At 37.0% G+C, this 13951-nt stretch overlaps 1 protein-coding gene across 1 annotated transcript in view; it reads right to left on the bottom strand.

The window, feature by feature from the left end:
• col9a1a (collagen, type IX, alpha 1a) overlaps positions 1-13835 on the bottom strand; it is a 14791-nt gene extending 956 nt beyond the window's left edge. The window contains exons 1-32 of the mRNA XM_026922435.3: positions 13668-13835; positions 12448-12513; positions 12243-12281; positions 12072-12134; positions 9918-9971; positions 9769-9804; positions 9207-9230; positions 9027-9080; positions 8889-8942; positions 8690-8722; positions 8346-8402; positions 8186-8239; positions 7918-7971; positions 7732-7785; positions 7589-7642; positions 7167-7220; positions 6871-6924; positions 6711-6764; positions 6506-6559; positions 6024-6068; positions 5730-5783; positions 5559-5612; positions 5370-5423; positions 4355-4426; positions 3080-3115; positions 2931-2975; positions 2741-2773; positions 2479-2625; positions 2194-2248; positions 1875-2063; positions 1577-1654; positions 1-619 (exon numbers count right to left, since the gene is read on the bottom strand). The exon at positions 1-619 is cut by the window's left edge and continues 956 nt beyond it. Coding sequence (XP_026778236.2) covers positions 417-619; positions 1577-1654; positions 1875-2063; positions 2194-2248; positions 2479-2625; positions 2741-2773; positions 2931-2975; positions 3080-3115; positions 4355-4426; positions 5370-5423; positions 5559-5612; positions 5730-5783; positions 6024-6068; positions 6506-6559; positions 6711-6764; positions 6871-6924; positions 7167-7220; positions 7589-7642; positions 7732-7785; positions 7918-7971; positions 8186-8239; positions 8346-8402; positions 8690-8722; positions 8889-8942; positions 9027-9080; positions 9207-9230; positions 9769-9804; positions 9918-9971; positions 12072-12134; positions 12243-12281; positions 12448-12513; positions 13668-13742 — 2052 coding nt within the window. The 5' untranslated portion in view covers positions 13743-13835 and the 3' untranslated portion in view covers positions 1-416. The remainder of the gene's footprint in view (positions 620-1576; positions 1655-1874; positions 2064-2193; positions 2249-2478; positions 2626-2740; positions 2774-2930; positions 2976-3079; positions 3116-4354; positions 4427-5369; positions 5424-5558; positions 5613-5729; positions 5784-6023; positions 6069-6505; positions 6560-6710; positions 6765-6870; positions 6925-7166; positions 7221-7588; positions 7643-7731; positions 7786-7917; positions 7972-8185; positions 8240-8345; positions 8403-8689; positions 8723-8888; positions 8943-9026; positions 9081-9206; positions 9231-9768; positions 9805-9917; positions 9972-12071; positions 12135-12242; positions 12282-12447; positions 12514-13667) is intronic.
• Between the last annotated feature and the right edge of the window lie 116 nt (positions 13836-13951).

The raw sequence follows: 13951 nt of genomic DNA, 5'->3' as shown, positions 1-13951 counted from the left end.
ACTATACATGAAGATTTAGTACATTTCATGATTTTTATGGTTACTCTGTAAAGATAGGAGTGGACTGGTATACTTCAGTTGGAAAATAACTCCCCTGGATGTATCATGTAAGTTTTTGTATGACTGACCATTTAAAAAGAATTAATTCATGTCTTTTATAGGAAGTCCATTTTTATAGGAAGTCCATTTCTGCATACTGGAACGTTTAGCCCTGTAATGTAAAGATGTCTCACAAATATTTCAAGGCATAAAATCTTCCATGGTATATCTTTAAGGAAAATCAGAATGCACTATGGAAATATCAATCACACTGTGATTGCAGAAAAAGTACTACACTGGATACCCCTCAAAATAAAGACTCCATTGGTGAAGGGTTTCCCTTCTGTTAGTCTCTGAACTTCAATTCTGCAGCCACTTTAAAGTCCGTCTGGTCCCTTCATCATGGACTCTTTGAGAGATGGCGGTGCTACTGGGCTGAGGACACACTGTGATGGCTCGCAGTATCCGTTAAGCCCAGGAGGCCCAGGAGGTCCTGGAATGCCGGGAATTCCTGATACACCAGGAGGCCCTCTCATACCATCACGCCCATCGTTGCCATATGCGGGCTGCCCGGGCTCACCTGAGAAATTACGACGGCACATACAGGTGTCTTTGTGAGCTCTTTTGACAGAGATCACTTGATGCATCTTAGTGGCTGCTGGACACTAACAGGCAATTCACAGAAATGGATACCGTATTCACTTAGTTCAATGTTCCCAAGGAATCTCTATTTTCACCCCAAATGATTAGCAATATAAACTGTTTCTGGAAACAAGTACAAAATTCCTTCATTTGCTTCTGAATCTTTCAGATGCCATGAGTGTGTGTTCAGATTAGTGTATCACAAGGCTCACGTGGCAGGGAGTAAAATCACCCTGTTTAATGTTCACATAGAACAAATATCGCTGTTGAATTCTCAAATCTAATTGGTCAGAAGGGGTTAATTAATTTTCTCTGACACAGCTCTGATAGCAGTACTGGCCGTAATTCAAATCACAGGTTTATATTGTGTTTGTTCTGATACATTATTGTTTTACAGGGACTTGTCTGCCAGACGTTCTACATTATCTAAGACTAATTATAAATAGATGAAATATTTATGGAATGAGCCTTACGTGTCAGCATTTTGTAAGAGTCTATAAACTTCCCACCACAGGAAAGTCTTCAGCACAGAAGACTTTGCGCTTTATGGTTTCTTGATTACATGACAGGCTATTTTTTTTTGTCCTTTTTTTTTGCCAACTTCAAGAAAGAGAGACCAGTGAGGGATGTTTATAGCTACTATAATGTAATAGCAACTAACTTCTTTCACAGATGTTCCACACCATTAAATGTAATTACAATGGTTAAAAAAGCACATCATTCATTAATACATTAAAAATTGCAGTCGTTGGCAGTTGCCGTAGTATAAAAGGAATAAAACACTTCATTAGAGTTCATTATGGATTATTTCTCTATAACAGCATGCCCCATCATGTTTTGTTCCTTACTTATCTCACCTTTTAAAAGTATGTATTTTGACCCAAGCAGAACTCACCTGGAAGACCTGGTGGTCCAGGAATGCCTTTAGGCCCTTGTGCTGTAGGCCCTCTGTCTCCTCTGTCTCCCATGTCACCTTTATTACACAATTACACAGGAATCATTAGGAATCTGCAATTTATTTTAAATGTATGCTTTTGTTGCAGTTTTTGAACATTGCAACATGCCACAGACATAAACAAATAAGTACTTGTTAGTTTTAATATTATATATTATATATTACAGACGACCACCTTATCACCTCGACTCAAAGCCAAAGCAATTAAACTGACATATATATTTGTTTCGTCCTGTACCTTTAGGTCCTTTTAGTCCAATAAGTCCAGGAGGTCCTTTAAGACCTGGCAATCCTCTGGCTCCAGTGTGTCCCGGGAAGCCGTTGTCTCCAGGCGAGCCAGGAGGGCCGGCAGGGCCGGGAGGACCTGGCATCCCGACAATGCCAGACGGAGGCCTCGTTAGGCTTGCTGCAAGCTGAGCGAGCTGCTCTGTGATAGAACAGATTCGAGGCTTTAGTCAAACTAGAGCTGGAAATTGCTGACTTATATCACATAGTTTATGTTACTCAGGCTGATATCATGATGTCATTTGTTAGTGCTTTATATATTAAACACGGACCTTGCATAACCCTCATGCAGACCTGCTTGATGTGTTGATCTGTTGGTCCTCGACCCTGAAAGACAGTGATCCAAGAATAGTTATTTCACTACAGGAACAAATTCAGCCTGTTGTGTAACTGCGTAATCACATGATCCACAAACTCTTGATGGTTAAGAGGATTAGCAGAAAAAGGGCCTCATAAAACTGTCAGCTCTCATACTTCAAATCAGGATCCAGTTGGCTTTCATGGGTCGGTTGTACGTTAATTAAGCTGCCTGGATATGTTAAGAATAAAGAGTGTACCGGTCGTCCTTGTGCACCAGGTAAGCCGCGTTCTCCTCGGTCTCCCTGCATGCCTCTGGGTCCTGGCTGACCTGGTCCACCTTCAGGTCCCTGCTGTCCACGCATTCCCTCTGGACCTTTGTTTCCTGTATCACCTGGTTTTCCCACCTGAACAACAGCAAGTCCATACATAAGGAAGTGACATGTCATGTACTGATCTAACAACATGCTAATCCTAATGGAATTCTGAAATGATGCCTAACGCTAATGAGGCCACACTCACCGAACCTTTCTCTCCTGGTTCCCCTTGATCACCCTGCAGGAAAGACAGAACTTCAAAAGTTACTGTCTTGACACAGATTTTCTAACAGTAATTATGGAGATTCAGCCTGTGAACAGAAATACTACTCCAGCCACAAATAAGGGACAAAAGCAGAGCAAATAATTCAAATGATTTCTTTTGAGTTACGTACTACGTCCCCTCTTTCTCCTGGAGCGCCCTCCTCACCGGGTGCTCCCTAAACACAAAAACACACAGATCTCAGATTTGAATACTACAGATAAACAGATAAATGATGGGTTTTGAAGCTACGTTCTAAACAGATGGTTAATACAGGCTTACCTGCTCGCCTTTTGGACCAGTGAGACCAACTGCGCCCTGATAAGGATCAGAAAAAGGAGTTAGTCAAGTGTCGTAAGACTTTATTTCCCTAAAGATAAAAATACTTTGCTTCCTTTAGTCCTAGGAAATACAAACAGTTTTGAGATTTGTTTACTTCCAAGATAAATGTTTCCAGTATATTTACTGCTGTACATTAGTGGATCTTAAATCCTGCCTTGCTGAACTATAATACACGAGTTAGTCTTTTCCTTTTCCACACTTTATTTATAGGCTTGTTTAACATATTAAATTGAAGCAAGTTTGTTAGAGTGAGGAAAAATACTAAACATTGCAGGTCAGTGAATGCCTAGGATTTGAAACTCCTGATGTAATGTAGTAGAATGGAGTACATTAGACAAATATACAAGCTTATGAAAGATACCACAGTGCTGCTGAATTCTCAAATCTGATTGGACGTAAGGTGTGGATTACTATTAGCGTAAACTACTATTAGTACTACTAGTACTATTAAACTACTATTAGCGTAGTTTTGATTGTAATTCAAATGAGGTTATCATTTCTATAGTAACAGCTCATTCACAGGGACTCACATGGCAGATAATCTAAGGCTAAATATAAACTGTTTTTATTATTATTATTATTATTATTATTATTATTATTATTTACCAAAGAAAATGTATGAAAATGTACGAGTGTCAGCACTTTTTAATGGCCAGTATGTTTTCTGCCACAAGAGAATCTTCAGGACAGGGGACTTTTTGCACCTTCCTGTTTCTCAGTAACATGACACACTGCGGTTTTTTTTTTTTTTTTTTTTGTCTTATTAACTTCAAGAGAGAGAAAAAAGAGAAGCGGATGAGGGAGTGCCAGATTACTACTGTATATCGCAATCTACAATATCATGAGTGATAACAGGAACTTGTTTCACAGATGTTCCACAGCATTAAATGTAACTATAAACGATTAAAAATTATGTGTTGTTTATTAATAAATTAAAAATTGTAATCATTTGCAGATTGCTGTGGTATAAGAGAAACACTTCAGGACTGCTGATATGGGAAAATAATCCACTTTGAAGTGGTAATGGCCCCTTCACATCACACCACCTCAACACTGATCATTTTCCTATAACAACATATTCTGTGGTGTTTTACTCCGTAGTTATTATTAGTTTTGCATGATAAACTAGCGATGTGTGAAAAAATTGAACTAAACATAATATGAAGTGACACATTTTTGGTACTGTTAATTATTTTTTTTAATCCCTTGCCTTACCCTGTCGCCTTGCTGACCACGAAAACCAGATGGACCTGGAACGCCAGGTAGACCGAGATTCCCTTTAGGTCCCTGCACACAAGTACACACACACACACACACACACATAAACGCACACACAATTTTAACACTGAATCATTTATGCATGGTAACTTTCAACCACAAAAAATGAAAAAAAGGGACATGACTTTGTAAGCAGCCTACTGCTGGGGCTGGGTGTCGTTAGCTGTGTGTGGATGTGGGTCCTGATTGCCTGATGCCCTTAGCCTGGCTGGTTTAAGGAATTCCTGCTGAACAGAGGGTTCTTTCAGACCCCCATTCTACCCCGAATATCCTCTTACCAAAGAAAATAACCCTGAGCGCCGCAGCTTCAATAACAAGACTCTATTCATGGCTCTTTTTCAGCTCTGATCACTGTGTCACAGCGGAACGGCTCGTTATTAAGACTTTTCATTACAATTCGAATTGTAACCCGGGCGTGAAATCTAAAAAATATGGACCAAGTCTAACATTTCTGGGATTGTTCAACACTTCGACTGTGTAATAAGACAATGTGATGGACTACAAAGTATTCTCAGCTAGGAGCAGTTAAATACCACGTAGATATTGCATCTTCACACCGAATGATTTTTTTTTGGATTATAATTACATTTGTACTTTTTTGTAAAATTGATATTGATATGAAAAAAAAGGGAGTTATTTGGTATTTGATACTTTTGAGAAAAAATGTTTACTATAACAGTACCTTGTTCAATTCCAATCCTTTCGTTCTGTATCCTCCCCTTCCTCTCTCATTCTTATTCTTATCTTTGCTGTTGTTCTACTCTTTTCTTCACTGTTAGTCTTTCAGTCGTTTCATTCTTAATTCCTATCTGTGCTCCTCATTATTTTCTCTCTTGGTCTTTTATCCCAACATGAAATTCCATTACCACTGAAAGGTGAACAGAAATGTATCTATTCCATTGTATTGTGTTATTACTGATTATCTCTTTGCCTAGAGGTACTAGATACTTACCCTTGGACCTGGCTGCCCTTGCGGCCCATCTGGACCCCTCACCCCTCTCTCACCCTACATAATCAGATAGAGAGAGAGAGAGAAAGAGAGAGGAAGACACCAGCACAGAGAGAATGCAGACATTACATTATTCGAACAATAGTTCTGTGTCTGCCGTTTGCAGTGATGTGGAAGTGGAAGCATACTCACTGGCCCACCTCTTGGTCCTACTGGTCCCACTTCTCCCTGTTCGCCACGTTCACCCTGAAATCAATCAACCAAGCATCACTTAGCAGGTGAAGAAACATCCACTAGACAGTGCATCACTTCTCAACTATTCTCTTCATTATTCCATAGAAAAGCACTTCGTAAGACACTTACTGATTTCCCATTGTTCCCAATTGGTCCTGCCACACCTGGATCACCAGAGTTTCCCTACAGGAGACCAGAGATCATAATCCTGTTACATGCTAACACATAACATACACACTCTAATCTGTCCATACATGTGTGGTATAACTTAGTACTGAGATATATGATATGCTTGTCCACAATGTGTTATTATACTAATAGGTTTCTTCTTGTCTTGTCATATCTCAATGTATTATCTATAGTAAATTGTTTATTGTGTCTAGAGATTCAGCCATGGTGACATGGACAATTGCGAATGCCTACCTTCTGCCCACTCTCACCCTTTGCACCTGGAATGCCTGGCAAACCCTAATGGAAATAAAGACATCGGCCATTGCCATTGTATTCAAATGCTTGCTTGAGGAAGACATGAAAAATAAAAATGCTTGCTTGTTATTTTTATCATTCTAGTTCTGTTCAAACTGATGTCATTAATTAATTTTCAATAACCGCTATATTCTGGTTAGGGTTGCTGTGGATCCAGAGCCTATCACCGGATCAACACTGGACATGAGGTGGGAATAAACCCTGGATGGGATGCACATCCATAACACCATGCACACACAATTTCATGCAGTCACGCCAGTCCACCTACAGGCATGTATTGACGAGGTGTGAGGAAACCCGAGAACCCAGAGGAAACCCTGGAGCTATGAAGCAGCAACACCACCCGCTGCGCCATCATGCCGCCCTGTTCAAATTGATTTCTTAATCTTTATTGTGCATGTTCAAAAGGTCATACTTACAGGCAGGCCTTGAAGGCCAGCTTCACCAGGAGGGCCTACTTTGCCAGGGATACCCTAAAACAGCAGCAGTGACAGACTTGAGGAACACCTCCAGTAACATACAAACCCACTTACACAGATATCTTAGCTGCAGCATAGCAAAGAAAATGAAGTTAAGTAGAGAGTCTATTTATGATCTGGTTTTAAATCAGAATTATGATATTACCTTAACGCCTGGCAATCCTGGAATACCCTCACGAGCGTCTATTCCTGGCAAACCCTTTGGGAAAGAAACCAGGAACCGCTCACTATACTTCCTACTACACTTGTACTGAGATTTGTCCATTCTATAATTGAAATGTTAAAATTAATGAATGTGGACTTACAGGTTCTCCTTTGGGTCCAGGTAAACCTAAAATGCCTCGAAGTCCCAGAGGCCCCTTAGATGATACAAATCACATTGTTTATAAAAAAAAATTGTATTAGTATAATAATAGTATTATTTTTAACCACTGTCTTGTGCTGTCTTATTTGGTTATGCTATAAAGAAGTGATGAGAGATTTAAAAAAGGTAATACTGTATATTGTACCCAATCCTATATGGATCTTGTTTTTGTCCTATAATTTGATGCTCCTACAAGACAATGTACTGGAGTTAAATGTTTTGTTTGCTAATACTCACTTGAGCTCCGTTTGGTCCAGTCTCACCCACTTTTCCTCTTTGCCCTCGATCACCCTAAAGAGATGTTCATTATTCCACTGAATTTTTCTAAATAAACTCTTTAAACAACACAGGCCCTAAATTAATGGAGGAATCAGATTATGCTCTAAATGACTAAATTACTAACTGTAGTATTACTGTTGATGTATGGTTTTCTGGTACACTTCACACTACATTTAACAAATTTGCAAAGTGGATTCTGTAGATATCAATTTTAATATTTCACTGTCAATTTTTAAAATGACTCCCAAAAGATACAGGAATTATAATAATCAGGTTTGGAAAAGTGGTTATCATGATATCATCACATAAAGATATCATGATATCGCATAGACAGGTTCAACAGGACAGAAAAACAACATGATACGGATTCTGATACTTACAGGAGCTCCTTGAATGCCCTGAGGACCCAAGTCACCATCTATCCCACGGAAGCCCTATTTGAGAAAGTTTGCAGACATTTTATGGTAAAACAGCCACCTATTAAAGTATTTAATTATGAAGCATTAAATATGTTCATCTTTACCCTGTCACCTTTAGAACCCATCAAACCAGTGATGCCTCTTAGTCCATGTGGACCCTAAAATTACAACACACATTCACAGTAGTTGAAAAAACAAGGATTGTAAATGAAGATAGTAAATTTAACAATGGCTAAAATTATAACTAATAATATAATTTCTTAAAAATATGTCCAGGAGAAGCACATTACAGTTTTTCCTTGTGCTCCAGGTTCTCCAGGGGGCCCTTGTTCCCCTTCTTCACCCTAAAAGAAAATATGAGCAATAGTGCTTCTAAACAACTCATCCACAACTTCTACACTTAAAATGTATTTTTTTCTCAAAATGTATTTTTAAAGCCTGCTCAGTACTGTAATAGTTTGCAACTGATTGCTGGCCTGCAAATACACCTGGAATGTGCATAATTCTTAAAACCTGAAATCCTGTCAAACATACAGGAACCCATTTTATAGTCGTTACCTTATGTCCTTGTCTTCCTGGTTCTCCAGGTTCGCCTTTGATACCTTTGTGGCCCTGCAAGCACAAAGAACAACATCAGAATCAAGTTCCTCTATTTGGTAAACAAAAAGATTTGCCTAGTTTCGGCATTCAGTCACATTTTCGTTTAAGTTCAACTCACTTTCATTCCTGCTAGTCCACTATAGCCGGTCAGTCCACGTGTGCAGGCATTAGGACACTGCAAAACAGAATCAAAACTGTGATTAGGACATTGACACAAAACACGCTGCACACTTTTCCATAGTCAAGTCAATCCTTAGAGATGGATATAACTCCAAGAAGCTTCTATAATATCACAGTCCTATGTGTGTATATGTTGACATCACTCACATGTAAAATGTAATTTTATAGTCTTTTGACATCAAGAAGACAGACAAACATAATGATTATATAATTTTATGACATTAATGAGACTGAAGCTGTCATTTGTTTCAGCTGAAACTTTGTAACGTAACAATTTCTTACCAATTCTTCACCATTCCAAACACCAGGGGGGCCCTAAGAAGTGTTTCAAATAGAGAAAAACATTCTCAGTTTTAACAATGCTCACACTGAGATGAATAACTTCAGTTACACGTAATTAGAAGGAACTGATACTCATGGATAAACATGGATGACACTGTAGTATGAAAATGTATATATAAACATATTTAGCAGAACTTACTCTCAGTCCAGCTGGTCCTGGAAGTCCAACAGACCCTCTCAATCCACGGCTCCCCTATTACACATCACACACAGCATTAAAATAGCATTGTTCAGTAGGCTTGTTGGTTACACTAGGAATGTTTAATAGTCTACATACTGGAGGTCCGGCTTTGCCCAGTTCTCCTGGCAATCCATCCTCTCCATCTGCACCCTTCCCAGGAAACACGCAAATCATGGGAAAGATGGTCATTTAAAAAGTGGCATAGTGACTACAAGAGATACATTAATCAGTAGTAATTATCAGTAATGAAAAAAGTAGTAAAAAGAATAAACTTACAGGTTCTCCATCCTCTCCAGCCCCCTAGAGTACAAAGAGAAAACAAAATCTGAATCAGTACAGAGTCAGGACTTAATAAATAAATACAGTAAAAACATTCAAGAACTGTCACTGAAATGATGTGCAAAAATGTTAACCATTAAAGATATAATTTATTACTATACAGTGTGTAATAAGTGTATAATTATATAATTAATAAATTACATTAAATAATGAAGAGTAAATCTGTCATAATTTAATAGCAGTATATGAGAGATGACCAACTGTTTAAAATTTTTTAATTTTTGTTTTTTGATTTTATATTCTTATGATATTTATATCACAGGATATAATATCATAAGAATATATACATAAAGAGCAAATACATAAAAAAAACAGATAAAACAAAAAAAATTCTAATAAATAATACAAAGAAAAACATCATTTGCACTTGTATATGGCTTGTCCACTGATGTGATAATAAAATAGGTTAACTCATTTAAAACAAACTGAGAAAATGTAAAATAGGCCCAGTTACAGAAAGTTAGAGAATCTGGATTGTGCTGAAATTTCGTTTACTTACAGGAATTCCTCTAGGTCCAGGATCGCCAGGTTCACCCTAAAGACATCCAATAAATATGAGACAACTCAGAATGGGTCCATATTCTCCATAAAATGGATTTAAATTACATTCCATAAAATGGATTTCTGCATTTACAACAAGTGACTTACTTTTGGTCCAATGGGCCCAACTGGGCCAGGATCTCCACCAGGCCCAATCTCACCCTGAGGAAATAAACAAAGCCAACTGCAGTTTATAATAAAAAAAATATATGTTTTAAATGTAGAATATGTACGAATGATCTATTATTTGATAAATGTTACACTACTCAGCTTAGACAACTCAGTATAACTGCACACTGATAGTATAATTTGATGCTTAGAACTAAACTACTATACTATGACAAGGATGTATGCAGACAAGACAACTGTACAACCCCTTAACCTCCTGGCCTAATATTCACTTATTCATCTTATTCAGTATGTACAGTGAATTCATGAGGAAAGAAATGTATTTACATGAGTGAGGAATAGGAGTCTGGATGGGTTCTGGGAGTTTAAGAGGTTAACATAACATTTACTCATATAAGGCCATGTTTAGAGTGTAGCTGAATGCATGTAACGTGGAGTCGATACTGAAATCAGCATTCAGACTTCATATATGAACCTGGACGCTGCTTGATAGATGTATGCATGGGGCGGAGTTTGGGAAAAAGAGAGGCGTATCTCAGTTATTCGCAATTCTGTGGTGCTTTTTTACTGCATGATATTCACAACAAGGAACTACATTACATCCAAGGCAGTGTCTGACAATTTGTACAACATCTCATTTATATTTAATATGATGAAAAAAAAAAAAAATAAAATAAAAATATATATATATATATATATATATATATATATATATATATATATATATATATATATATATATATATTTCCATCATATTAAATATAAATATATATCATATTATATATAAACACACAAACACTGCTGCAACCTCAATCAGCAGTCTTTTTCACCCTTCCTACCCCTTTAATAAAGAATGTATAATAATAATAATAATAATAATAATAATAATAATAATAATAGAATCAGCTGTTAACTACTGTGGTTTCAAAGTGCATATTTACAGGCTGGCACACAATTAGTGCGGGTGGATTTCGGATTGCTAAACTGAGACACATTTGTAAAGATGGCAAATAATGTCATTATCATGACTAGGACTATTCTAAAAAAATCTCAACTGAAAGACAGTCGAAGCTATCCTGCCCTGAAATACCTCTACTAAATAAATAAAATAAGCAAATTTAAAAAAAAAAATTTATATATATATATATATATATATATATATATATATATATATATATATATATATATATATATATATATATATATATATATATATATATATATATTGATCTATTTTATAAACTCAGGTTTCCAGTTTAAGTCATCAACTCTGAATACAGCCCATAGATTGTAATTGTTATGTATGAAGTTGTTCAAATATGCCAAGTGGAATTAAAGTCTAAAGGCTGCAATCAAAATACTGAAGTCAAATTAAATATTTGATATCGAAAATGTCAGAGGTGTCTGTGAGTTATGAAAAAACATTTCTGACAAGTCTCTGATTCACAAATGGGTATTGGAGCTGCTGTGTATTTGACTCCGCCCACTGCCACTTCGGTATATAAGCAGCAAAGCAGATTTCAGCACTACAGCAACTGAGCACAAAAAAGTCTAAAATACACCACTCTAAAATATGTTCATTTGCCTACAACCCATAAATATAGTGGTTAGAATAAACTAGTTTATTCTTAACCATTATTATGATTATGCACATAAAATCTCAAGCAATCCTTTTTTTTTTTTTTTACATGATTACTTTCAATCTCTTCTTTAACAGTGAGCATCATGGCCAGTGTGGACAGCATACAGGAGCCATTTTGTCTCGTCTCGCTTAGCATAAGGCACCATTCCATCCAAAGCAGTGGCTGTCCAGACCCTCAGCCTTCCTCCTTACACACAAAAAGGCTTCTGTCTGCATGAAGTCCATATGGGGCTCGCTCTCTCTCCTCTCTCTTTCCTCTCACGCTCTTCATCTAAATGGCCAAATTGATGTCCACCATGTTTTTTCAAGTTTCATGAGCATTTTTTCCCCCTTTTTTTCCTTGGGGCCAAGATAAACTATACAAAGTCTGTATGCTCACAGAGCATCTGTGTCCTGCCACTAGAGATGCTGCTCAGAGATGAAGAGCTTTCAACACCGTTATCAACTCATGTTAAAAGAAATGCGGAAAAAATATGAATAATAAAACCTACGTCTGCTCCCGGATTTCCTGGTAGTCCACTAGAACCGTTTTTTCCATCGTCTCCATCTTGGCCCTGCGATATAATAAAGAGTAAAGTGTGAAATGTTGTGATGTATACATGGCAGATAGACAGAAATTTTGAAGTTGAAGACAATCAACTACAACTTGATCAACTACTTACTGGAGGTCCATCCAGTCCAGGGCCTGGACCCCTCTCTCCCTAAAAACAAACAAACAAACAAACAAACAAAGTGCTCATATAAATGACATGTCACAGAGAAAGATGTCTCACTTGTGATGAACTGTTTGTTCTGAAAATTAAGCACTGAAATAAAGGTTTGGATAAAAGAGAAGATGTTGAAGAAGATGTCTAAAGTAGGACTTACATCAATGCCATCGATGCCAGGAAAACCTGGAGGGCCGGGTGGCCCCCTGGGACCAACCGGGCCCCTCTAAAAACACACACACACATAATCATCATTTGGTAAAGTTCACCATAATATGCGAAAGCTTTATTCCGCTGATTTTCCTGAGCCATATGCATCTGAGCCATAAGCATCATATTTTACAGAAATTCACTTTGACACAGCAACTCTAACCGCAGATCAGGTTATTATTACCACACTGCTTTAATAAAAGCCTGGTGATGTTCCATACCAAACAGACACTGATGTAAAAAAAAAAAAAATGGAGAAAAATATCCCCTATAAAATATAATTAGGCTACAGTTATGTTAAAGAAAACTGAGGTAATCAAGTTAAAGAAAAAAAATAATTAAGTTAAATAAAAAAAGCATTCAATTTCATTTAATTCATTTTAAAATACATCACTTTAGACACAATAAAGTCTGTAACAATCACTTCAGCCTCAGTTTATATTTACAGTTCAGTATATTTCAGTATTATTAGTTTATATATTGCCAGTATATATAGCAGTATGATGCAGTATTATCAGGTTATATTTACAGTTCAGTATATTTCAGTATTGTTAGTGTATATATTGTCAGTATATATAGCAGTATGATGCAGTATTGTCAGGTTATATTTACAGGTTATATTTCAGTATTGTTAGTGTATATATTGCCAGTATATATAGCAGTATGATGCAGTATTATCAGGTTATATTTACAGTTCTGTATATTTCAGTATTGTTAGTGTATATATTGTCAGTATATATAGCAGTATGATGCAGTATTGTCAGGTTATATTTACAGGTTATATTTCAGTATTGTTAGTGTATATATTGCCAGTATATATAGCAGTATGATGCAGTATTATCAGGTTATATTTACAGGTTATATTTCAGTATTGTTAGTGTATATATTGCCAGTATATATAGCAGTGTGATGCAGTATTGTCAGGTTATATTTACAGGTTATATTTCAGTATTGTTAGTGTATATATTGTCAGTATATATAGCAGTATGATGCAGTATTGTCAGGTTATATTTACAGGTTATATTTCAGTATTATTAGTTTATATATTGTCAGTATATATAGCAGTATGATGCAGTATTGTCAGGTTATATTTACAGGTTATATTTCAGTATTGTTAGTGTACATTTTGTCAGTATATATAGCAGTATGATGGAATTGAGTGTAACTTACCTGAGCAGAACAGATGAGGAATATTTGCAGTAAAATCACCAGTAAGGAGGCTCGGAGAGTCCTGGCGTACGCCATGGTCTCCTTGATGTCTCAGAGAAGGCAAAAAGTCCTTTTTGGGGGTCCACGCTTTTTCTGTCAATATTCCTGCACTGAATCACCCCACCGTGCTCCGAGATGCAGGAGGCACTATTAAAAATTCATGTTTATTCATGAGGACGTACTCAGCGCCGAAACGTGATTGGTGGACTGCGGAAAGAGGGCGGAGTCAGGGCCTTCTGCTGATA

The sequence above is a fragment of the Pangasianodon hypophthalmus genome, chromosome 11, assembly GCF_027358585.1.
Source record: "Pangasianodon hypophthalmus isolate fPanHyp1 chromosome 11, fPanHyp1.pri, whole genome shotgun sequence".
Taxonomy (NCBI): Eukaryota; Metazoa; Chordata; class Actinopteri; order Siluriformes; family Pangasiidae; genus Pangasianodon; species Pangasianodon hypophthalmus.
Note: the sequence above shows the minus strand (reverse complement) of the source record. Positions and strands in the feature narration are given on the sequence as shown.